The following is a 26620-nucleotide window of genomic DNA, read 5'->3' as shown; positions in this document are numbered from 1 at the left end:
AAATAACATCTAGAATTTGCCCACCTAGATGGTACCAAATTGTCCAATTTGGTTTGTCATGCCAAAAGAAATTTGTTTGAGCAGACTTGTCCATGGTGCTGAATCTTTAGGCCGAAGTTAGGCACTCGTTTGTAGACGTTCACAGAAAGGTAAAGAAACAATATACATTGTATTTTATGGCAATAACGTTCAGGTTTGTTCGACCCGTGAGATCACGAAAATAACACCATTGAATCTTTTGCATAGAATATTATCAGCAGCTTTCAGAGGTTGGTGTGAGCTGGGTAGTGTAGTTTTATGAAATTTCGATGTCCATCGAAAGCCCTGGGTCTCGTCTTTCTTAGGACTAAAACGATTTCATGGCGGCGTTATTTCCTCACGCCAAGATTTTTTATAATGGGGCAAATTTCTCGCCCATATTACCTCATTTAAATACCCGAAAATAGCACGGACGCACAGAGATGCAATGATGATGGCAACGCAGTTAGCACAGTATTTTACCCTTTGTGAGTGCTTTGTGAATAGCAAGGTTTGTTTTGGGGCTATTTGCACAGGCATAGTGTCAGAAAAAGCGACGCAATCCCTTTGTGAATTTGTTAACCGTCTGAAGTGTGATAGTAAAGGGTTAACCTTCTGTAGTGTGGTAGTGAACGGGTTAACCCTTTGTCGTGCGGCAGTGAAAACCTTCTGTATTGTCGCAGTGAAAGGGTTAAAGATAATTTTGTAAAAAATGTGTATTCGCCTTTTTTCAAAAAAAATTTTTATTTAAGTAAGAGCTCACACAAACATTGATGGATTGATTGATGGATGGACGGACGGACGGACACTCACCCTCGCTGAGCTGGGGCCTGGGCAGGGCGTCTCTCAGGCTGTCCAGGGGTCCCCCCAGCAGACGCAGGTTGCTGATGTGCAGGTTCATGGCGCGGTGGAGCTCCGTGTTAGTGAAGCTGGCCTTCTCGTGGGCCTCCAGGTACTTCTCCAGGTCCCGGCGGGTCTCGGCCAGGGCTTGGGCCTGGGAGAGCTGCACCTCTGGCCCAGCGGGACCCGCCGCCTCCTGGAGGGCCTGCACCCCGGCCTCGTCCTCCTCCAGGACGTCCCTGATCTCCCTCAGTGATGCCTCCACGTCGGTGAAGACACCCGAGAGGACTGCAGAGAGGGAAGGCCGGTCAGTGTGTTTGAAATAGGTAGAAAAAGTATAACTTTTACGATTTATTTATTTAATGTGCATTTACATTAATCATTAGCAATGTGATTAATTATTTCTTTGACTGGTGGCTTTGACTTCAACATGTGTCTGAGTTTATACAATGGCATGCACATTTTTATTCTGATTCTGAAACAGTCAAGTTAGACGTGGTTATTTCTTATAACCCCCGCTCGTGATCCCAGAACCCGCCCACAACCTAATTACAATCACTCCGCAATTTTAGGAATTAAACCAAGATGGCGGACAATAATCTTTATGAATGGATGTGTTGAAAGCGTCATAACGACTAAATCAAAAACGATTCCGTCACAGTGAATGTGTTCGTTTCTTACACAATGTTGGATTATGTAATTGGTGAGTCATGAGTAATTGTGGAACAAAATATAAATCGCGTATTTCATCACAATAGTGTCAGTGATTAGCCTCGCCCTCTAGCTGTATCTATTGTGATCACCAGGGATCATCGTTAGAGAGCTGGTGTGTTGCGGCACTGCAGATATACCCTACTTGTGTGTTTTGAAGCACAGTGTTTTTCCGTGTTCCTGACATGGCTTTTGGAGAGTGATCTTCGCATGTGTTTTGCGAGTCCAGTCCACGGTATGTTGACAGAATTAGCTAAACACCTTATCGCCGGTCATATACAAGTCATTAGGATACTGCGCTGCTCTGAATTTAGGGCTTAGTGTGGAATTTCTTCCGACGTTAACGTTAACACCAAAGCAGCTAGACGCTTGGAAATTGTGTGTAACACGCTGTAGCGTCCCTGGTCGTGTTTGCTTTGCACCAAACGTTCCATGTTCTCCCGAACACGGGATTTCAGTCCAGATTAGGGCAAATTCTGCTATATTCCACGTTTCCATTTTTATTGGTCAATTCCGCGATTCCGTGAACGCGGATTTCATATGGCTCTATATAACCCACTCTGTCTCGTGATGTAATGCTTAAGCATGTACTGCACGTATCAGCAAGTTCTTGAGGAACAAGAATAAATGAATATAAATTTGTGTTATTATACCAAAGAGTATATAAGAGTTGAGGATAATTCAAGTCTGAAGACAGTCCAACGACATTAGTGAAGGTGAACAACTCACTCCCCAATTCAAAAACTAGAGTGCTAAAACTCAAACTTGAGCTGCTCCACAGACAGTCAATTGGGAGAGATGGGAAAGACACAGACCACACAGGGGAATGTTCTATCGGTACATTTTCTGTTTCACAACTGAGAACACTACTATAGAATAAAGCTCAATTGGGTACAACATAAATAATTAATTAATTAATTAATTTAAAAAAGATAAACATTCTAGGGGTCCACAACATTTTTCTCCCATTCATCGTCATTGGAGCAGCTCCAGACTGATGCGGTCACAAGTTTGAGTCTTACTTCTCTGGTTTCTGGCTTTGGGAGAAAGTAGCTTGTGTTCACAAGAATGTGTGTGTGTGTGCGTGTGCATGTGCATGTGTGTGTGCACTGACCCTGCATGGACTGGATGAGGCTCTTGACAGTGTCTGGTCTGACGCTGAGAGCAGCACACTTCTCCATCAGGACGGGGGGGATATGGCTGTACATGCCCAGGTTGTCCACAGAGTCTGGCTCCAGCCCCAGAGAGTCCATGAACTGCCTGCAGGACATTAACAGGACAGGTAGAACGAACACTGTGGGGCATGTCATTCATTTGTCTGCTATACTATTTCCTCTGGCCATAATTATGTTACATTTAGTGGAATTCCCCTTTAAAGATCCCCTCTACTCAAAATAGATGTTATGGTTAACTCATAGAGGCATGACTTTGACTATACAGATCATTATTTGTGCAGAACTTGTCACCAGAGCACCTTTTGCACATTTTTCCCCTGGAGAGGGAGAGCTTCTCTATACTTCTGAAATCTGAGTTGCATGTGTGATGTCACTAATAGGTTGAACCTCTCATAGACCAATATGAGACACCTTTATCTTCAGCAGACATGAAATAATATAAGCTGCCAAATTGGAATCCCTGGTAAATATCAATGGATGCTTGTTGCCAATTCGCACAATGATAGATCCTTGCATTCTTAACTAGGGTAAATGTGTAGAGAGATGCTGCTAAAACACTCATTGAACAATTTGGTGGGAAGAAATACAAATTATTATTCAATATAAAATTATTTTGAGGGTCTAAAATACATCTGGAGGGAAACTTTAAGGAAGAATTCAGTACAGTCGGATTAAGTGAAGAAATATGTTTTATAATTGTAATATATACTGTATATTATTTAGAGCCAGGGACCTCCATTGGCAAATTCCAATAATCACTCATGTGCAGAGAGATCACATAACATACAAAAGAGCTACTCACTCTAGTGTCTCGTTCTTGCCGTCTATCTTGACCATGATGTCCCTGAGCAGCTTGGCCTTCTCCTCGCTGCAACGACAGAGAGCGATCATCACCTGGACCATTCATTACACAGTGACAAGGCAGGCTGGTTAATAGTCCTGGAAGCTTGGTACACCCCGGTACCCCACTGATAGTCCTGGAAGCTTGGTACACCCTGGTACCCCACTAATGGACACCCAGCAGGTTTGTGAGTGTATCTGGACAAAACACTAGTTTCATATCTTCATGACGTCAGCACAAGTACCCTTGGCTGCAACCCTCTGAATACACTACTACTAATAACTACATATTTTGGATCAATAAAGAAAGCCTTGCAGCATTACTATTTAGATTTTTGCCGTTAGTATTCGGCAATAACAAGTGTGCTGACTCTTTAAAACGTACTGACTGACAGAAACAACTTATTGATAGTTTCGATGGACAAATGATAATAAGAACACCTTACTTTGGTGTTATTTTTCCTTTTGGTGTGTATCCTGTATAAATCAGCCCTGCCTCTTTTGGTGTGTATCCTGTATAAATCAGCCCTGCCTCTTTTGGTGTGTATCCTGTATAAATCAGCCCTGCCTCTTTTGGTGTGTATCCTGTATAATATCACCTGGGCTTCTACCATCCAGCACCTACCTGTAAAGAGAGGAGGCCTCGTGGGCAGCCATGGGCACCAACTTGGCGAACAGGTCAGGCCCGGTGACACTGGGGTCAGTGGGGTTGACCGGTAAGGCCTTCACCAAGGGAGCACCTGGATGGGCGTAAAGCAGCTGACTATGTTGAGATATAAAACACCAAAGACTGTTTTCATTCATGGAGACAGATGACTCAATAGAGTCCTTAACACATTGGGTGCCAACGACGAGAAATCTTGTTGTTGGCCGCCATGCGTTGAGTGCCAATGATGAGAAATCTCGTTATTTAATCGTTATTTCTTTTATTAGCGATATCCATACATTTTTCATCCATCCAGCCTCACGTTATCATTGGGACTGGCTCTGAGCTCGAAAAGGGCAAATACCGCCCCCTATCGTCTCCCGGATGGTATTGCACCCATTGGAATGGAGGCAATGGGAATGCATCAGAAAAAAAAACTCCGGGCTCCACATTTTACTTCTGAGGCATGTAACCTGAGACTATTGCATCCACTGAGGGCACTGGAAGAAGCGTCGATTATCTGTTTCGAGGTATAACGTTGGATCAATAAACGCGATCGATATTTGGAATGGCGATCAGGAATTGGATTAATCTTTTTGCAGAACATCTGATCTGAGGTAAGGACTTTATTTGACCAGTATTGGGTTAATCAGAGTTTTTTTTTCACAGCGTTCACAACGTGTCTCCTGTGTGTGTACAGTGTGCGTAACGTTAGCGCCAGGCACGGCATAAATAATAGATTTTTCAGCCCGCTTCTCTAGCGTGCATAAGTACACATATACTATCGATAATCTAGCGTTTATTTGAAAACGATTCATAAATCAGCCGGAAAATGACAACGTGTTGTGTGTATTCCAGTAAATGGCTATTACTGCAGAATATTTTTTTCTTTCTAGAAATTTCCAAAACTATACTCTTATTCAAAACGGTATAAAACGGAAATGTACGGATGAAAAAACAATCCGTTTCGTACATGTTGACTGCAAGCAAGTCATTGATAAGAGACTGGTGTATTAGACCCATAGCCATAATTTAAGATATAGTTTAAGCGTTCGCAAATGTGCTCGTCCTCTCATTGATTAGAGTGGTGGCAACCAGGCCACGTGAGCGGATCGGCGCGGCCGAGAAATCCGCTCTTCGCTCTTTAAAGCTTGGTCCGCTCCGCTAATCGCTCATGTTGACCCCGCCCCCAAGTCGCTCTCCGCTCGCTCCCCACTCACCTTGAATCGAGCGCTCCCCGCTCCCCGCGCCAGATCGCTCGGCAGTTTTTCTTTTTCTTTTTTGGAGCATGGTGTAAATGAGCTCAAACTACAACAGTCTACACCCCCTGGGCCCCTTAACAATTGTTTGTATTGAGCCGCATTGTAATTGTAGCCATTCTGCAATGTTAAATAACGTTGTTTATCCATAAACTAGCTCTATTAAGCGATGATAGGCTAGCCGAGCCACAATGCTATGGTCGCTGCCATTAACGTTAGCATGTAAGCTAACGTCAACAACAATGGCGTCGATACTTTTTCTAACAGGAGTGAGTGTGGGCGTCATAGATATCTATGGTGGGCGTCTCTACAGTGACGAAGCCTGAACCCTTCTCATTGGTTGAAAATGGCCTTCATGTTTGTACATCGCCATCTGTTGCTTTGGCATTGTACTGCATGTATATATTACATCAACAGTGTTAAACCACTGTGAGCGGCCTGGAGTGGATTGGAGCGGAGGAGAACTCTCGCTCCGGATGTCGCGCCGACTCATTTTAAAACCCACTCCTCGCTCACGTCAAAACCGCCCGCTACGCGCCCCGCGCCGCTCACGCTCCGATCCGCTCACATGGCCTGGTGGCAACCAAGCGATAATTCGTCATTCATCGTTAGCACCCAATGTGTTAACAGTTCAGAAGCTGCACATGCATGCTTTGTTAGGCAAAACCATATGCAAAAAACATTCTGACCCAACTTTGTGATGAAGTAAATGCGGTCCAGGAAGCCACTATTAACCTTTGACTGAGGACAGTGTCTCCAGAGACGGGATAGACTCATGGTAGATGAAGTCATTGTCCTTCTTAGCGGAGTTGAATCTGTGGGCAAAGGTTAAAAGAAAACAATTCAATATGATCATGCTGACGTCAAGTACAGTTGAAGTAGGGGCGGTCAGGTGGCGTAGCGGAGATTGCGTTCGTCACCAACGCCGGAGATGCTGGATTCGCGTGTTCGAATCCAGCTCCCGGCGTTGTCACCAGCTTGGCTGGCCGTTCACACCAATACAATTGGCAGTATTAGAGGGTGGGAAAGCTGGCGTGTGGGTCCTGGGCGTTGTGGACAGCGACCCCTACAGTTCGGTCGGGGCGCCTGCTCAGCAAGGGTAGGATCTGGAGAGAGGTAGTGCGGCCTCCCACACGTTACACTCTCCCAGTGAGAATCTGCACGGCCAGGCTGGCTGCCGGCAGGCTGCACATGCGTCGGAGGAAAGCATGTGACAGTCTCCGGCCTCTCGGACCAACAGTAGGGGAAAGTGCGCAGCAACCAGGAAGGGTGGGATGGGAGAAAAATCGGGAAAAAGGAGGGGGAAAAAGATTTATAAAAAAAAATTGTTGAAGTGTTAACAGTAAGACCAGACCGCTCACTTTCCCCCGATAACATCCATGGTGAATCTCAAGGCATCTTGCACACTGTCAGGTTGACCCTAAAAGTACAAACAAGAGAACAGGGAAAAAGAGGTCCATTTGTCGTTCTAATGGGAACACATTGTTACTTTCGAATGGCTCTACATGTGGCTCATTGGAGGGCAAGTGTACCTTGGCCAGCTTGATGGCTTCGTTGAGTTTGTCCAAGGAGCTCTGCAGATACGCCAGCTATGGGAAAGAGATGTTGAGTAAGCAGTAGAAGAAATGTTGGTGGGTTAGGATGCACTGAAACCAGTGTGAATACTGGCATTGGGTCGATACTAGGGCTGCAAGATTAATTGTAAAAATAAATCGCAATCTCGATTCATAGACGTATGCAATCTCATTTCTAAATTACGACGATTCTGATGTATTTGCGGCTAAATGGAGATCAGTTGCATTAAAACACTCGCTGCTATTCCCCTATGCATTCACGTCACGCTGCATTCACCTGTTGACTTATTTGCTCCGGAACAATCCCAGTTACAATATCAATCACACTCTCACGATGTAAAGCAAAACATGCTATTAATTCAACATTCAATATATTTTCTTACTTTTGTGTTGTTTTTATTGAAAAATAAGAATCGTGTGAGAATCGTGATCTAAATTCTTAGGGAGAAAAATCGCGATTCACATTTTACCAAGACTCGTGCAGCCCTAGTCGATACTGGGATAAAACAGGTTATTGGTTTTAGAGAATTCCCCCCAATACTAAAGTCTGATACCAATAGCCAAGTGTAACATGTCAGAAATCAAACCAGAGAGAGAGAGAATGCTCTGGTCTTACCCTCTCTCCATACTTCTGCTGCTCCTCAGCCTGTTTGCCCATATGGAACTGTGTGAAAGAGAAGAGGTGTTATTGGTGTGTGTGAATAGTAGGGGTGTAACGGTACACAGAAGCCACAGTTCGGTACGTACCTCGGTATTATGGTCATGGTTCGGTACAAGTTCGGTACAACAGGAAATAAATATTTATAATTATTATTATATATTTATAATAATTATTATAATATTATTATTAAATAGAATAATTTTCTATAGGCTTGCCATGGTAGTCAGTGATACTGGTGTCATTCTGTGTTCAGGCATCCACTAAGTAAATTAATTGCCTTCTGCCCCCTTAACAACTTAGGCTTGTTAAGTTTCAGTTTCACTTGTAGAGAGGATTTAACTGCATGTGAAGCCGAGAGTAGACTGAAGACTAGAGAACAGATGACATGTTACCCAACAATGGCAGACGATTTATCAATATTTTGGATTTAAACACAGTAGCAGTTCAACTGGAGAGGAGCTCAGATGATCAGTCCGGAAAAGTATGTATTGCTTTCTTTTTTCTTTAATCAGCTGTGAGAGAATATCCGTGGGAGAAGGTTGGCGTGTGTGTTGGTGACACACCAACTTGGTGTGTGTGGCTTTCCATTCGTTAACATTATTGGGCGAATAAGAAAACGAAAGAAAACTGTAAAATTGTAATGACCCTGCTGTGTTACAAACATGATATAATTCATTCATGGTTAGGGACACCTGACACCTGTAGTAAGGGGAGGGGAGAAACAGCCTGCAGTGCAGAGGGTCAGTGCGCGTTGTTATTTGTTCTGTCCAATTGTCATTGTGTGTGCGTTTAAGCTTCACCGTTTTATTCATCATCTAAATTTGGCAATACAAGCTTAATATTAAACGTTAAAGATCAATGTAAGCCAGTGTAAAGTAAAGATATTGAGCATAGATTTGTAAAATGTGCAACCCTAGTTTCACCTAGTGGTATGAGACTTATTCTTCGTATGGCTGCACGTACCGCACTGTGAACCCCATACCGTGAATTCACGGGACGAATACACGTACAGTTACACCCCTAGTGAATAGTGTTTGTGTGTGAATTTAAATTAATACTTTTACTATGTCATTTTACTAGGGCTAAACTGATAATAATTGTTGCTACATTGAAGCTATTGGAGATGAATGAATGAATTTATTCACACACACGATATATGACATATACATATCTTCATGTGAAAACAACAACAACGAAATTGTGTGAATGTGCCAGGTCTCCCAAGAAGCTATTTAAAGCTTTTGGAGGGAGCCTGATCACAAATATAAACAAAATATAAACAAACAAAAACAAAAACATCCAACGTGGGTATGCTTACACACCTTCCTACTAACAAACATACAACATAGATACATAAATACAGAAAATGTATATACCCAAGTATTAGGGGTGTAACGATGCGACCTCACAATGATTAATTTTGATTACGATTATTCAGACAACGATTCAATGCATCATGAAATCTCTTCATTTGACCACGATTCGATTCGATTAATTTTCTATCAGTTAATTCCCCAAAAAGAAATTGAATACACAAATGTGGCTGGGGGAACTGATTCACTCAGCATGAATGGACTATAGGTCAATAAAAACACAACAATAAAAAACATAGAAAAATAAAATAAAAAGATTTTAATTTAGATTATAAATCGATTCTAACATATTTAAATCGATGCAGTTGAATAGTCACATTAAAATCGATGCATCGTTACACCCCTACTAAGTATGGATTCTATTTAGAGATGTGATTTAAGCAGTTCCTCTTTCAGTGATTTTCTGAAGGTTGTGAAGGATTTTGACAGTTTCAGACTCTCGTCGAGCTCGTTCCAGATCTACAGGCCCCTGCATGCTATGCTTAGGCTGGCACATTTGAGTTTTCTCCTCTTGCCAAAGATAAGATGCCTATTTCTTGTGTTGTGGATGTGCAGTGGACGGCAGCTCAGACAGTCTGTGATTCATGTTGTTGACAACTTGATACATAATTGATGCATTTTGGTGTACATTAAACTCAGCTCGCCTCAGGAGACCAAAGCGATGGAACAATGTAATGTAAGCGATGTAAACTTTCACGTTTCTTGAGATGGCTGGGGTAAGTGTTGCACCATATGACATTAAAATAATTAATGAGGGGTTCATATACAAAGTTTTATATAGAGTGAGAAGGGCAGGTAAGATCTGATGGAATTCTCCTCCACTGCCATTCTGCCTCCCTCTCAACCCCACCAACACCTCCAGCCTACTCACATGGGCGATAGAAGCAAAGTAATAGATCTTCATCTGGACCAGTTTTTTCCAGTCCTTCTGGATCTTGCCCAGCATGGAGGCCGTGTCCGAGTTCTCCAGTGCCCTGCAGGCCTCCTTGTAGTAATCCACCACCTGGATCAAAACACACGGCACCATCAGACACCTGGTAACGCCATGAACCAAAAAGGTTGAGAACAACGATGAATGATGATGATACACCAATAACAACATCAGTATAGACAATTGGGCCACTACCAGGCTACACCAATAACAACACCAGTATGGGCTATTGGGCCACTACCAGGCTACACCAATAACAACACCAGTATGGGCTATTAGGCCACTACCAGGCTACACCAATAACAACACCAGTATGGGCTATTGGGCCACTACCAGGCTACACCAATAACAACACCAGTATGGGCTATTGGGTCACTACCAGGCTACAACAAGCATCAGCACTGGTGAAGGGCCTCAATGATTCCAAAAGCCACTTTTAACATACTACAAAACACAGACACTTTTAACATACTATGTTAAAAGTGGCTTTCTGTGTTACATACCATGTTAAAAGTGGCTTTCTGTGTTACATACTATGTAACACAGAAAGCCACTTTTAACATAGTATGTAACATAGAAAGACACTTTAACAGTACATAACACAGAAAGCTACTTGATTTGTATATTGTATACACAGGAGAATGGTAAATATCTCATGGAGAAAAGACTCTTCTCCCAGTGACCTATAACAAGATGCGTGTGTAATGGATGGGTACAACGCAGTAGGCCCCATGTTTTAACAACAACAACCTCGTCACACCATCTCATTCTCATGATTAGGATAGCAGTACATTTAGAGTATTTGGGAAAGCATGACACGTCATGGTAAGAACTTGACCTGAGCGCTGATGCGGGCCACCAGGAAGCTCTTCCTATTGTCCAGCATGGACTTCTCCAAGAGACACTCCTGAGCCTGGCCCTGGGGGACGGAGAGCAGCTGATGAGACACAGGCACAAACTAAACAAATTTCGATCTGTGTCTGTGTGTGTGTGTGTGTGTGTGTGTGTGTGTGTGTGTGTGTGTGCGTGTGTGTGTGTAGTAGAGCCTGAGATGAATGCCCAACTGGAACCCAAAAGGAGCCGAAGGGTTTGTGCCAAGTAAAATATTGGGGGTGAGTTTCAGGTCAGGCCGACTTCAAATATTTTGAGTCAAGCTCTGCTCTACGCTGCATGTGTGTGTGTGTGTGTGTGTGTGTGTGTACGTGCACAACAAATCTATACAAGCATTTGTGTGTGCGCCAAGCTACGTGCGTGTCTGTGTGTGTGCGTGCACAAATCTATACAAGCATTTGTGTGTGCGCGCCAAGTTATGTGTGTGTGTGTGTGTGTGTACGTCTGTCAGCTACCAGCATGAGGTTGATGTTGAGGTTAAGGATCTGGTGGCTCATGTCGACACTGAAGTCGTGGCTGAAGTGGTCCCTCAGGTAGGAGAAGGCCCCTGCTGAGCACTGGAAGTGAGTACACGACACCTTCAGCCCCTGGACACGGAGAGAGGAACAGAAGTGAACACACGACACCTTCAGCCCCTGGACACGGAGAGAGGAACAGAAGTGAGTACACGACACCTTCATCCCCTGGACACGGAGAGAGGAACAGAAGTGAACACACAACACCTTCAGCCCCTGGACACGGAGAGAGGAACAGAAGTGAACACACGACACCTTCAGCCCCTGGACACGGAGAGAGGAACAGAAGTGAACACACGACACCTTCAGCCCCTGGACACGGAGAGAGGAACAGAAGTGAACACACGACACCTTCAGCCCCTGGACACGGAGAGAGGAACAGAAGTGAACACACGACACCTTCAGCCCCTGGACACATGATAATCCTAATGAAAATCTTGTTTGTCTCCTTGCATTTTTTTTTTTTTTTACAGAAGGTATGTTGATGTAGCATTACCCAAAATGTTAGAATTGTTGTTGTGGAAATTATGCTAAAGCTTTTCGATGTCTATCCCCCTGGATATCAACTAAATCAAGCCATTTCAGATATCCAATCTGCTTCCTCTGAAATATCGCATCATAAACACTCTGAGGTTACTCTGATTGGCCCATCAGTCACATCTAGCTGAGTGAGAGGACTCACAGGATGAGATGAGGAGTCCTTAACACTTTGTATGCCACTCATGGCTATTCTCGGGTTTACGCCCCGACCGTTGAATGCCACGGTCACGAGTATTCTAGTTTTTTATTAGCGATCTGAAATCATATTGCATCACGCAAGCCTACCGTTGGAGATCCAGGGACCGCCGGCGCTCAGATGTGAAAAAAGCGCCCCCTATCGTCTCCCAGATGGTAAATCACCCTTTTGGAATGGACTCAATGAAAGTGAATGGGAGAACGGATTTCTGACTCCACATTTTACTTCTCACTGATGCAGCCGGGGTCTACCAGAGTTCATTCTGGAGCCTCTGAGCCACAGCGAATATGGGTTATACTGTACACATGATGAATCAATACATTTATCGATTTTTTTCGAATGGCGATCGGAAATTGGAATAAACCATTTGGATACCATCTGACCTCAGGTAAGGAATCTATGTTATCAGTGTTAGGATAATCAGACTCGTTTTCACGGATATATAAGCGTTTATGTGATATGTGATATGGCTGTTTTGACTGTAAAAGCCATGAGGAAATAAGAGCAGCGATTATCAGTGCACGGCACGAGCGTGCGTGCGTGCGTGCGCACACATATACTATCGATTATCTAGCGTTTATTTGAAAACGATTCATAAATAGGCCGACAAATGACAACGTTCTGGAATATTCCAGTAAAAGGCGATTATCATAGGCATGGGTTGTTTTTTCCCCGAAAACGGGTGATTTTCAAAATGCTATCAAACGGAAATGAAGCGATAAAAATACAATCTGCCTTGACAATGTTGACTGGAAAATGATTCTTTGATAAGCGACGGGCAGATTAGACACATAGCCATAATTTAAAACATAGATTAGGCGATATTAATGTTAACATTGGCCGTGGATGGTGGCATTCAACGGGGTAAAAAGAAAACACGGCCGGCACTGAAAGTGTAACAGTCAAACAGCTCTAGTGAAGAGAAGGCCATGCCCCCTGAGCCTACTGAGACTTGGCTGAGCTCAGAGAAGGTGACCTAAAACACTTCAAATGATACATATGAAGCTGAAAAAACTATACTTGTGACATTAATAGTCCACAATAAGCTATTTATGACTGAATTAAAACATCACTGTGCTGTGTCTTTAACCTGTTAATCCCTAGCCCTAATTTCTGAAAATCCGCCTAAAAATACATACCCAAGTAAATGGAAGATTGCTCCACTTCTACAAGGTCCATTTGCATGTTCTTGGTATCTAGGGACATCTATGGATCTCATGGAATGTATTCCCAGTGTCAGAAATATTGTGTCTGTTACTAGGCTTGAGTAAATTGTGATGAAAGAGAATATAAATTATGATTTTTCTTTGCATCTTTGACAGTGAATAACACTGTGCTAAAAATGACCAAAACTGCCACTGAGCTCGTTCAGCACCTTCTTGAGATCATGTGTACAAAAATATAAGCAAATTAATAAAGGGAAGATGATTAAACATAAACGTTTGTATATACAGTACTGAATTCTGTTATATTATATAGAATATAGAATACCAGGGCCCTCATTTATCAACGTTGCGTACGCACAGATATGTGCGTAACCCGTGCGTACGATCATTTCTAAGCAAAGTGTGTGACTTATCAATTTAAACGTGAACTTGACTTTGTGCGTATATTTACGCTCAGCTCAGGGCATGCGTACCTGGCGCCCGGCGGTAGAATATGGATACTGCAGACGGACAGCATATGCTCTCATCAGTTTCATGCATTAGTTTCAACACGGAAATAAGCTTTCGTTCATTAGTTTGACTGACGTGTTCTGTATGACCCCCGTAATTCATTATAGTTAATTGTAAAATAGCAACAGTAGTGTAATTATGGTCAAAACCCTATAAATAGCATTTGGAATAATAGGTCTTTCCTTCTGAATGAATGCAGCATGGTTTATATATAGCGTTATCGGAATATACGGGGTGTACTGACTGCGCTCCGCGTAACTCAACTCGTTATTATTTTGCGCATAGATTGCAGAAATACGGGAACGTTTTGATGATATTTTAAAGGCTTTGCCATTGTTAAACGAAACAAGTGGAATTTCGAAGCTGTAAGCCGAATACAAGTCATATGAACACCCACGATAGTGTGCTTCCCCCTTCCTACTGTATAAGAAAGAATTAAAAACGCATTGCAACGAGAACAGAGGTTATTTGTTGAGTTTATGTGTATACAAAACCCTTGCAATAAATGTGTCTTAAATGAATGAAAAGCATACATGCTCTGGATACAGGTAGCATATATCGTGTGGGTGATATGACTTGTATTCTGCTTGCAGCTTCGAAATTCCACTTATTTCGTTTTGTGTCAAAGCCTTTTAAATATAAATCAAAACGTTCCCGTATTTCTGCAATCTATGCGCAAAATAATAACAAGTTGAGTTCTAACAAAGAACGTATTACATGCTGGGTAGGCTGATAAGAGTAAACTGTAAATGAAATAGCCTATAACATTATAAAGGATAGGCTATGAGAGCAGGGTCTTCCCAACCTTTATTCCCCAGAGCCCCACGATTCCTGGGAGACATATAGGAATATTATATGATATATTATATATGCGCAAGTTACTGTTGCATAATGTAGGCTATGGCTGCTATTATATGTAATTCATATAGGCTACCTAATACCGACAACAAAATAGATTGTATGCCTCTACAAATCATATGCAGGTAGAACATTGACGGAAAATCCGTCACGATTTGGAATAGAATTGAGGAGAACTTTAATCCCTGGGTATTAATAGAAGAAAATGGAAAAAGGCAGTCATATTCCAGCAGTCTTTATTAGTTAATATGGTCTTTAAGTTAATAGATATCATATCCGACATCACCATACGTGTACATGTCTGTCAGCCTGTCACGTATTTCTCCCATAACACGCTTCGCTCGGCTTAGTCCACTTTTCCACATTTCATGGGGGTGTTCCATTACCGTATATAGTTAATTACGGGCGGTGCTATATGCAAATACTTTAAATCGTGCACGAGCGCGGAGCGTAGAACAAGTGGCATTTATCAACACAGAGTACTTGCCGGTGTGCGTGGGACACGTCTACGCACATGTGATAAATCCAGATTTTTTTGTGCGTACACAAATTCTAAATTCTGTGCTTACAAACGAAAGTAGAACACTTTCTAAGAACTGTTGATAAATGAGGGCCCTGGCCTATACATTACCTTATTATAGCCAACTTGCACATCTATAGATCGGGCCAAATCTCCTCTTTCAAATGGCAGAGTTAAATTTGGATTTAGTATCTCCAGGCATGAACTGAAGAACCGTGAATGAAATCTACTGTTCCATTCTTGGATATGGCTCTGCCATTTTGGATCAAATTGCAACAGGGATTGTTGCTAAATGTTCACAGAAGGTACACACTAACTGCGCTCTAATCTATGCCAATAACGTTCAGTTTTGTGATAGAGAATCCAGAGAAATAAAAAGAAAAATATTCATAGAGAAGTAATTTGCTTGCAAGAAGATGGAATCGAAATTTCAATGCTCATTGAGAGCTCTGCATGCCCTCTCCTCACATGACTACAATCGGCCATGCGCTGCTAATAAAAAATGGCGGATATTCGCAAAATTATGAACACATTCAGTGCCGACCCCGAGTATATTTTTTTTTTCGTTCTCCTATTTTTCTCGGATTTTCTCCCCGTCCCAATTTAGTCGTTGTGCCAATTCCCCCCCTCCCCTACCTGGTTGTTGTACGCATGTTCTCCCACGAGTCGGTAAAAGGGTGTCCTGATGTCGAACCCACGCTTCCTCCGAGACGTGCGCCGTCAAGCCAGTGACGCTCTTTTCACTTGGCAGCGAGGACTCTCATTGGTGAAGTGTAACGCGTGGGAGGGCACGCTATCTCCACCAAGTCCTGCCCCGCTTAGCAAGCGCCGAGACCTGACCTGTAGGCGCCGCTGTCCACAACGCCAGATTCCCACCCGCCAGCTTTCCCACCCCCTAATACTGCCAATTGTATTAGTATGAATGGCCAGCCAAGCTGGTAGCAACGCCGAGAGCTGGGCTCGAACCCAGGTATAGTCGGGTTTTAATCGTTATTTATTTTATTAGCGATATTCATTTATTTTCATCCATCCAACCTGATGTTATCGTTGGGAATGGGTCCGAGCTCGCAAAAGGGCAAATACCGCCGCCTATCGTCTCCCAAATGGTATTGCACATCATTGGATTGGATTGGCTGGGGATGTGCATCAAAAAAAAGTCTGGTCCGGGTATTGCTTCTCGGGTATGCAAGTTTCAAGTTTCTTTAATAGTTGTCATACAGAAGTACAGAATACTTTTATACAAAATGCTTCTTACTGTTACGCTCCAGAGACTGTGCTAGACAAGATAAGTATCAAATAACATAGTATAGCATGTAAATTAGAAGTAGAAAATGAGGTCAGTGTTCAGTATAGACATATGTACAATGTTCGATGCAGAATAGACGTAACTGAGTTACCATATAATATACAATATACTATGCAGTGTACAAATATACAATACTATATAGTGCAAAGCAGAAATGGGATGAGGTACAATTTAGGTACAATTTACAGTAAGGTGTACGAGTTGTAGTGCAAATCCTTTATCAATAAATATAAAGTGTGGGGAGTGGGTGCTGCAGTGTGTTTGTTTAAAGTGAGTGTGTGCGTGTGGATGTGTGTGCTATGTGCGTTTGATGGTTGTTGTGTAGTGTTCATTGTTCGTTGAGCAGCCTGATGGCCTGGGGATAGAAGCTTCTTCTGAGTCTTTCTGTGCTCGCCTTGAGACTCCGGTATCGCTTGCCTGACCGCAGCAGTTCAAAGAGGCAGTTGTTCGGGTGGCTGGAGTCCTTAATGATTCTCTTAGCCTTGCCCCTGCACCGCTTGTTGTAAATGTTCTGGAGGGTGGGGAGCCCCCCTCCAATTGTGCGTTCGGCTGAACGTGTCACTCTTTGTAGTCTGCTTCGGTCTTGTGCAGTGCTATTCCCAAACCAGGAGGTGATGTTGCCAGTCAGGATGCTCTCTATTGTACATGAGTAGAAGTTCTTAAGGATCTTCTGACTGACTTGGAACTTCCTTAGGCGCCTGAGGAAGTAGAGGCGTTGTCGTGCCTTCTTCACAACACTGTCAATGTGTGTGGTCCATGTCAAGTCCTCAGATATGTGGGCTCCGAGGTACTTAAAGCTGTTCACTCTCTCAACCGGTGCCCCGTCGATGCTGAGGGGGCTGTAGTCCTTGACCCCCGGCCTCCTGAAGTCCACAATCATCTCCTTTGTTTTGCTGACGTTCAGGGAGAGGCTGTTTTCCTGGCACCATCCCGCCAGGACCTTGACCTCTTCCAGGTAGGCCCTCTCGTCGTTTGCAGAGATCAGGCTCACCACTACTGTGTCGTCAGCAAATTTGATGATTGTGTTGCTACTCCGCTGAGCCACACAGTCGTGTGTGTACAGGGAGTAGAGGAGGGGACTCAGAACACAGCCCTGGGGGGCCCCTATGTTGAGGGTGATGGATGAGGAGGTGCAGTTGCCTGCTCTCACCACCTGGGGTCTGCCCGTCAGGAAGTCCAAGACCCACTGGCAGAGGTCATAGTTCAAGCCCAGGTCCCTGAGCTTGGCTATGAGTTTGGAGGAGACTATGGTATTGAATGCCGAGCTGTAGTCGATGAATAGCATTCTCACATAGTTCCCCTTCCTCTTGTCCAGGTGTGATGCTGCTGTGTGCAGCACATGGGCTATGGCGTGCAGTATCGTTGTACCACGTTGAATGGGGGGACTGGGAGCAGCGTGGATTATGTGTTTTGGACTATAACGTTGGATCAATGGACACGATCGATATTTGGAATGGCGATCAGGAATTGGATTAATCTTTTTGCAGAACATCTGATGTGAGGTAAGGACTCTGTTACCAGTCTTGGGTTAATCAGATGTTTTTTTCATAGCGATCACAACGTGTCTGTGTGTTGGTGCTGAGCAAGGCACGGATAAGCGATTTTTCAGCCCGCTTTTGTATCGTGCATAAGGACACGTAATACTATCGATAATCATAAATCAGCAGAAAAATGTGTTTTGTGTATTCCACTAAAGGGCTATTATCACGTCTTTCTCTGGAATTACTCGAAATCTCCAAAACTATACTCATTCAAAACGGTATAAAACGGAAATGTACAGATGAAAAAACAATACGTTTTGTACATGTTGACTGCAAGCAAGTCATTGATAAGCGACGGGTGTATTAGACCCATAGCCATAATTTAAGATATATTTTAAGCACTCGCAAAAATCCCCGTCCTCCCATTGATTAAAGCGCTGGCGCGCTAGCCCTAATTTGGTCATATAGGCCCGGCGCTGAATGTGTTAAGACATTTGTTTATTCCATAAACTAAAATCTCACTAATAACACTTTAACCTATTGGTAAACAAACGTATTGCTGAAAATATACACTATGACTGCTGTTGTGACATGGTTAGGGTCTTTACTCTTGGATACATTTGGAAAGAAAACGCTACTTAATGTCATACAGTCTGGAGAGATTGATTTATGACGCTGGCGGACCGCACGGGCTAAAGAGGTTAAGACTGACAGCAGTTATCAGCGACGGGGTTTACGCTAACTCTTGCTGCTTAGGTTATTATTGCAGACTCCATCTTAACACATTGGGTGCCAATGATGAGAAATCTCGTTATTTAATCGTTATTTCTTTTATTAGAGATATCCATTCATTTTTCATCCATCCAGCCTCACGTTATCATTGGGACTGGCTCTGAGCTCGAAAAGGGCAAATACCGCCCCCTATCGTCTCCCGGATGGTATTGCACTCATTGGAATGGAGTCAATGGGAATGCAAGAGAGAAAAAAACTCCGGGCTCCACATTTTACTTCTGAGCCATGTAACCTGAGACTATTGCATTCATTGAGGCAACCGAAAGCAGCGTTGATTATCTGTTTCGAGGTATAACATTGGATCAATAAACGCGATCGATATTTGGAATGGTGATCAGGAATTGGATTAATCTTTTTGCAGAACATCTGATGTGAGGTAAGGACTTTATTTTACCAGTCTTGGGGTAATCAGAGTTTTTTTTTCACAGTGTTCACAACGTGTCTCATGTGTGTATGTGTATGTGTGTGTGCGTAACGTTAGCGCCAGGCAGGGCATAGATAATCGATTTTCAGCCCGCTTCTCTAGCGTGCATAAGTACACATATACTATCGATAATCTAGCGTTTTTTTTAAAACGATTCATAAATAGGCCAAAAAATGACGACGTGTTTTGTGTATTCCAGTAAAGGGCTATTTTCGCTGATTTTTCTGGAATCACTAGAAATCTTCAAAACTATACTCGTATTCAAAACGGTATAGAACGGAAATGTACTGATAAAAAAACAATCCGTTTCGTACATGTTGACTGCAAGCAAGTCATTGATAAGCGACGGTTGTATTAGACACATAGCCATAATTTAAGATATAGTTTATGCGTTCGCAAATATCCCCGTCCTCTCATTGACTAAAGCGCTGGCACTCAAGCGATAAATCGTGCACCCCCTGCTGGCAACCAATGTGTTAATAGAATAGAATAGAATAAAATATAACTATATTATCCAACCACAGCTGGAAAATCCATCTTTATTCAGTACCATGATAATTTTCTTTTCTCCTTTTCTTTTCTTACTGGCAATTTCCAAAATTATTCCAAGACAAATATCAGCTTTATAATGGAACATTCGCTATATTCATCTTCGTTCCTCGCTTTTGCCGTGATGGATTATGCCTCTGAAGCAAGAAGCCGTTGTGCAAGTTAGGGCTGTAGACGCGGATCAGCAGCGTTCAGAGTGGCTGTGTCGCTGGTTGCAGAACATCAAGGCGATTTTGTGGGGTAGTTTGAGCCCAAACAACTGAATGGCAGTTAAGCACCACCCTGTGTCTTTACATGGCCTTACCACCCTGTGTCTTTACATGGCCTTACCACCCTGTGTCTTTACATGGCCTTCGTCTCGCTTTAAATGTGCAACGTGAGTGATTGTACAGTCTGACTTATAGGTGTTAACTGCAAAATAAATGCTTAATATGTCTGCTAATGCTGTATATAGCCAAGCATCTGCTGATGTTGTATTCACATACATTTTGACAGGCATGTGGGAGACTTGCCAGCTTTCACCCTCCAAATATAATTGGCATAAATGTCTATTGTTTGTGCCAAGGCGAAAATCACACTGACAACATTGCATCAACATTGCAATCATCTTTGAAACGGTTTACCAACCTCTACATAAAATAACCTAATATGTTGACTCATAATTTTCAATAAGATAAAAACTAGAGCATTTATAACGCCATAAAAGCATTTTGATTCGGTTTGACAGTTTTGGAATTAACAGTAGTGAATTTCTTTCCACCGGTCACTCTAATGTAATGTTGCAGTGAATGTCTCTCTACCACTATCTCTCTCACTCATCTTCTTGACAATCCAGCAATGTTTAGTTTTAGTGTGCTGCTTTAGCCATATATGTGTGTGTGTGTGTGTGTGTGTGTGTGTGTGTGTGTGTGTGTGTGTGTGTGTGTGTGTGTGTGTGTGTGTGTGTGTGACTGTGTGTGTAACAAAAGGTCAGATTACACTGTTGTTATCCTTTAAAAGAGTTGAGGAAGATAATATTCTTGATGGGGTTTATGTATATGTGTGCATGTCTGTGTGTGTGTGTGTGTGTGTGTGTGTGTGTGTGTGTGTGTGTGTGTGTGCGTGCAAGGGCAGGTGTGTGTGTGTGTGCAAGGGCAGGTGTGTGTGTGTGCATGCATATGTGTGTGTGTGCGCGTGTATGCATGTGAGTGCGCATTTGTGTATGCGTTTACCTCTTCAGACACCCTGTTATCCATGGCTCCCAGCATGGAGTGGAGGGCCCCTACAGGAAAATGACAGGTAAGTTAGCGTGTTACTGCATTAGCATGGCAGGTTTTACTAGCACTCCATTGAGGAGGACCATGAGTCGCCACTAGGAGCAGACTGGCTAACTGTCTATAAAAAATACTTCCCACAGGTCTCCACTCACCCAGATTATAGAGGATACAGGCTTGCTCATAGCTGATGTCATCGTGGGTAACGGTCTTTCCAGAGAAGATCTCCGTCCTGCTCAAACAGAACAACAACAATAAGGAAGCCACTCAAATGGAGTGTGTGGAACTGTGGAACGTAGAGTGGTCTGTGAGTGCGAGTGCGTGTGTGTGTGATCCATGTGGTTGCATATGCAAAATGTGTAAGCCCTCTGAGGTAGTTCATAGCTCATAAGATATAATCTTGTGAATATACAAATAGTATATACGTGTGTGTGTGTGTGTGTGTGTGTGTGTGTGTGTGTGTGTGTGTGTGTGTGTGTGTGTGTGTGTGTATTGTCCTACCATGAGATTGGCACGGCGGCCTCCTGTCCCGGCCCCAGGGGAACACGACTCTGGAGGTAATGCAACTGGCCAAAGTACTTCCTCAGCATACTGCATCCCTCAAAGTCTCTCGTCACATTCACCGCACCCTGGCAGAAACACACACACACACACACACAGGGACAAAGCGCGACACAGCACATTAACACCACTTCCTGTCGGTACACATAGTCAGAGGTAAAGCCACTGTAGGCAAGAGGGAGATAGCTGGTTATCTAGATGTAACCTACATTGTATGATTATAGCCCTGGATGAAGCCAATGTGTTGCAGGAAACCTAAATAACTTGCTAACTAGGTTACCTACAGTACCTCGTTAGCTTGGCTGCTGACGTCTGCATCTAGTCTCGCAAATGTCACGTTACTTGCGCTTTTCTTTTTCTCCCTAGAGTCACACCAAATATGGCGTTTTCCCCTTGCTTGGTCTAACCCGGCCTCATAACAAGCATTTGAATGGATAGAACATGTAGAAAATTTAGAGAAATTGTCTACGTCTGTGCGCTTAATGCTTCCCACTGGATACACTGTGGGTGACGGAACAAATATTTTGTTACGCCTGGCTACTTTGCAGTGGCAATCTAGTGAGGTTAAAGATCCATTCGGGAATCAATTCTAAAAGAACATTTAAAAAAAGATGTATTGCGATACTGTGAATTTCTCCAGAACTCTCTTGGAAGAAGTGTGGCCAACAGTAGCAACCCGTCCACTCAGCCACCAACCTATGCATGTGCAATACAAAGCAGGGCTCTTTTGCCAAGAGAATGCTGTTTGACAGCATTACAGATTCTACCTTTAAATCAAGCTCATCGTGAAGCTGGTCATGACAAGCGTGCATGAGCTAATAAAGCTGCAGGTCAGGCAGCTTTTCATTTCAAATACATTTTAATATAGTTATTTTGACATACAAGGGCAGCGTAGGGCTTGTAGAGAAGCTGGAGAAACCTGGGGTGAAGAAGGAATGAGAATAGGATGACTGAAGTGCAAAAACTAGTGAATAGCAGGGCTTGGGTGCTCTTTGTTTATAATTTTTTTTTATTTAATGTACAAGTAGTGTACAGAGGTGTATATGGGTAGATACATATATACAAATATTCATATATTTTTCTAGGTGTTTTCTTATTTTTATATGGACCAAGAACAATGTTATTCTTTTTTTCCTTGTCTTCAGGGTGGCCGGGCATTTTTGATTTTATTTTCAATGTTTTGTTTAAAAGAATAATTAAAAAGAAAATCTATGATAATTGATAAACATACTATTGGGGAGGGGGGGGAAAGGGAGCAGGCCTGGTTTTTACACCAGGGACACAGAGCTTAGACCATAGCCTGGGGGCAGTTAGGTTATAGCCTGGGGGCAGTTAGGTTATAGCCTGGGGGCAGTTAGGTTATAGCCTGGGGGCAGTTAGGTTATAGCCTGGGGGCAGTTAGGTTATAGCCTGGGGGCAGTTAGGTTATAGCCTGGGGGCTCCTGGGGGCAGTTAGGTTATAGCCTGGGGGCAGTTAGGTTATAGCCTGGGGGCAGTTAGGTTATAGCCTGGGGGCAGTTAGGTTATAGCCTGGGGGCAGTTAGGTTATAGCCTGGGGGCTCCTGGGGGCAGTTAGGTTATAGCCTGGGGGCTCCTGGGGGCAGTTAGGTTATAGCCTGGGGGCAGTTAGGTTATAGCCTGGGGGCAGTTAGGTTATAGCCTGGGGGCAGTTAGGTTATAGCCTGGGGGCAGTTAGGTTATAGCCTGGGGGCTCCTGGGGGCAGTTAGGTTATAGCCTGGGGGCTCCTGGGGGCAGTTAGGTTTGGGGTTAATAATATTTCAATGATGAAAAATGAGCAAGGTCACAAACGCAGGTCCACACCACCCACCTGTCTGAGCGTCTCCAGCTTCTTCAGCTGCTCATTGTAGTTGTCTGGATTCTCTCCGTAGTTCTTCAGGATGAACTGGAGGAGAGGGAAGAGAGTGGCACCGCGGGCAACAGGTGAATGAATGGATCTGCATTTTAGAGGTGTGACAATATATCGTGTCGCAATATATTGCGATATGAAAAGATTATCGCATCTTGGAGACAAGAAAATGGATCGTGATGTCAGCAGTCAGCACATCCATTATTTATTTATTTATTTATAAATAATACTAGCAAAATAATTCTGAGAATGTCAGACTCTGCAATACTTTGTATTGACCGTTAGTGTGAAAGATGATTAGGTTATAACGCATTACAATTTGTTCCCAATTTGTATAGGGGAACATGACATTTATGGAAACTTATATAAAAATAAATTCAGTCATAGATTTGAATCACTCAAAAATCGAGCCCAGTATTGTGTCCTCAGAGTATCTCCACTGCCCACCACATGGTGTCCTGAGAGTATCTCCACTGCCCACCACATGGTGTCCTGAGAGTATCTCCACTGCCCACCACATGGTGTCCTGAGAGTATCACCACTGCCCACCACATGGTGTCCTGAGAGTATCTCCACTGCCCACCACATGGTGTCCTGAGAGTATCACCACTGCCCACCACATGGTGTCCTGAGAGTATCACCACTGCCCACCACATGGTGTCCTGAGAGTATCACCACTGCCCACCACATGGTGTCCTGAGAGTATCTCCACTGCCCACCACATGGTGTCCTGAGAGTATCACCACTGCCCACCACATGGTGTCCTGAGAGTATCACCACTGCCCACGACATGGTGTCCTGAGAGTATCTCCACTGCCCACCACATGGTGTCCTGAGAGTATCACCACTGCCCACCACATGGTGTCCTGAGAGTATCACCACTGCCCAACACATGGTGTCCTGAGAGTATCTCCACTGCCCACCACATGGTGTCCTGAGAGTATCACCACTGCCCACCACCACATGGTGTCCTGAGAGTATCACCACTGCCCACCACATGGTGTCCTGAGAGTATCACCACTGCCCAACACATGGTGTCCTGAGAGTATCTCCACTGCCCACCACATGGTGTCCTGAGAGTATCACCACTGCCCACCACCACATGGTGTCCTGAGAGTATCTCCACCACATGGTGTCCTGAGAGTATCTCCACCACATGGTGTCCTGAGAGTATCTCCACCACATGGTGTCCTGAGAGTATCTCCACCACATGGTGTCCTGAGAGTATCTCCACCACCAGGGGAGGAAATTAGGCCACTTTACTGGCCAAATGCTGGTATTTTTTACGTTTGGCTGGTAAAAAAAATCAGATACCCGCCAGTTGGCTGGTAAGCCAAACAGTTAGTTTCCTCCCCTGCTGGCGAGTATACAAAAAAATAAAACATTCTGCAATCACTGCACTGGCAAACGGTGCGCGTCTTCTGAGTGTTCGCTTTAGTTGACAGTGCCACGAGAGCACTGCACAAGACCACCCGCGGACATATAATGTTTAATAAACGTTTGCGCAGTACTGGCCAACCCGCGGACATATAATAATAAAAGTCCCGCGGTACTAGGCTAGCCATCAGGAGCACTCGTAAACAGATAACGTTAAACACAGCAGAAGATGGAAAACAGACAGACTGACCAACGGGGAACTGCATCCAACCCTAGTACAACCCTCGAGTATAAGTTACTAAGGACACATTTAAATCGTTTTTTTTTATTAGTGATCTGAATTCATATTTCATCAACAGAGTCTACCGTTGGTAAATCAGCCACCCCATGCACTCAGATGTGAAAAAAGCGCCCCTATCGTCTCCCAGATGGTAATTCACCCTTTTGGATTGGACTCAATGAAAAGGCATGAGAAAAAAAAACCCGGACTCCACATTTTACTTCTCACGCATGTGACCGGAGTCGATCAGCTTCATTCTGGACCCTCAGAGCAGCGGGGATTATGAGTTTTACAGTATACGCGGTGGATCAATAAAAGGATCGATTTTCGGAATGGCGATCAGGAATTGGAATAATCCATTTGGATACCATCTGATCTCAGGTAAGGAATCTATTTGACCAGTCTTAGGATAATCAGAACCGTTTTCACGGAGATAATAGCTTTCCCCCTATAATGTGATTGACTGTAAAAGCGATCAGGAACAGAGAGAATCGATTTTCAGCGCGCGGCACCAGCGTGCACACGTACACATATACTATCGATAATCTAGCGTTTATTTGAAAACGATTCATAAATAGGCCAAAAAATGACAAAGTTCTAGAATATTCCAGTACAGGGCGATTATCATGGAATCTCTTTTTTCCGTGAAAACGAGGGCTTTTCAAAATGATATAAAACGGAAATGAACCGATAAAAAAACAATCCGCTTCGACAATGTTGACTGGAAATGGGTCATTGATAATGCGACGGGCAGATTAGACACATAGCCATAATTTAAAACATAGATTAGGAGATATTAACGCTAACATTGAAGTGGATGATGGGCATTCAAGGGGGTAAAAAGGAAAACACGGCCGGCTCTGAAAGTGTTAAAAGTACCAAATTCGGTACCCATCCCATTCCCTAATGGCTACTGCCATTAACATATGTCTGGAACACATAGACATCACAACGCTGGGTTTCATCCCTGGTGATGCTCTGCCTGGCCTGCCCTCTACTGAAACTGTTTTCAGTTCCTGCTCGTTCTTGGGGCATTTTCCCTTCAGTTTTGTCTTCAGAAAGTGAAATGCATGCTCAATTGGATTCAGGTCAGGCGATTGACTTGGCCATTGCATAATATTCCACTTCTTTACCTTACAAAACTCTTTGGTTGCTTTCGCAGTATGCTTTGGGTCATGTCCATCTGCACTGTGAAACGTCGTCCAATAAGTTCTGAAGCATTTGGCTGAATATGAGCAGATTTGCCCGAAACACTTCAGAATTCATCCTGCTGCATAACACTACCACCACCATGCTTCACTGATGAGGCATATGCTTTGGATCATGAGCATTTCCCTTCCTTCTCCATACCCTTCTCTTCTCATCTTTCTGGTACAAGTTGATATTTGTCTCATCTGTCCATAGGATGTTGTTCCAGAACTGTACTGGCTTTTTGAAAAATATTTATAGTCATCTGAAAATGAAAAAAGTAATGTTCCATAACTAGCCTAAGCAGAATATAGGCT

At 43.5% G+C, this 26620-nt stretch overlaps 1 protein-coding gene across 1 annotated transcript in view; it reads right to left on the bottom strand.

The window, feature by feature from the left end:
* Positions 1-26620, bottom strand: part of ptpn23a (protein tyrosine phosphatase, non-receptor type 23, a) — a 43799-nt gene that overhangs the window by 15250 nt on the left and 1929 nt on the right. Inside the window, exons 2-16 of the mRNA XM_084336823.1 lie at positions 23420-23494; positions 21531-21658; positions 21185-21261; positions 20988-21037; positions 11375-11506; positions 10867-10947; positions 9969-10100; positions 7680-7727; positions 7022-7078; positions 6851-6909; positions 6225-6304; positions 4210-4324; positions 3547-3612; positions 2684-2829; positions 832-1146 (exon numbers count right to left, since the gene is read on the bottom strand). Coding sequence (XP_084192949.1) covers positions 832-1146; positions 2684-2829; positions 3547-3612; positions 4210-4324; positions 6225-6304; positions 6851-6909; positions 7022-7078; positions 7680-7727; positions 9969-10100; positions 10867-10947; positions 11375-11506; positions 20988-21037; positions 21185-21261; positions 21531-21658; positions 23420-23494 — 1561 coding nt within the window. The remainder of the gene's footprint in view (positions 1-831; positions 1147-2683; positions 2830-3546; positions 3613-4209; positions 4325-6224; positions 6305-6850; positions 6910-7021; positions 7079-7679; positions 7728-9968; positions 10101-10866; positions 10948-11374; positions 11507-20987; positions 21038-21184; positions 21262-21530; positions 21659-23419; positions 23495-26620) is intronic.

This window comes from Notolepis coatsorum, assembly GCF_963971535.1.
Source record: "Notolepis coatsorum genome assembly, chromosome: 19".
NCBI classification, from domain to species: Eukaryota; Metazoa; Chordata; class Actinopteri; order Aulopiformes; family Paralepididae; genus Notolepis; species Notolepis coatsorum.
Note: the sequence above shows the minus strand (reverse complement) of the source record. Positions and strands in the feature narration are given on the sequence as shown.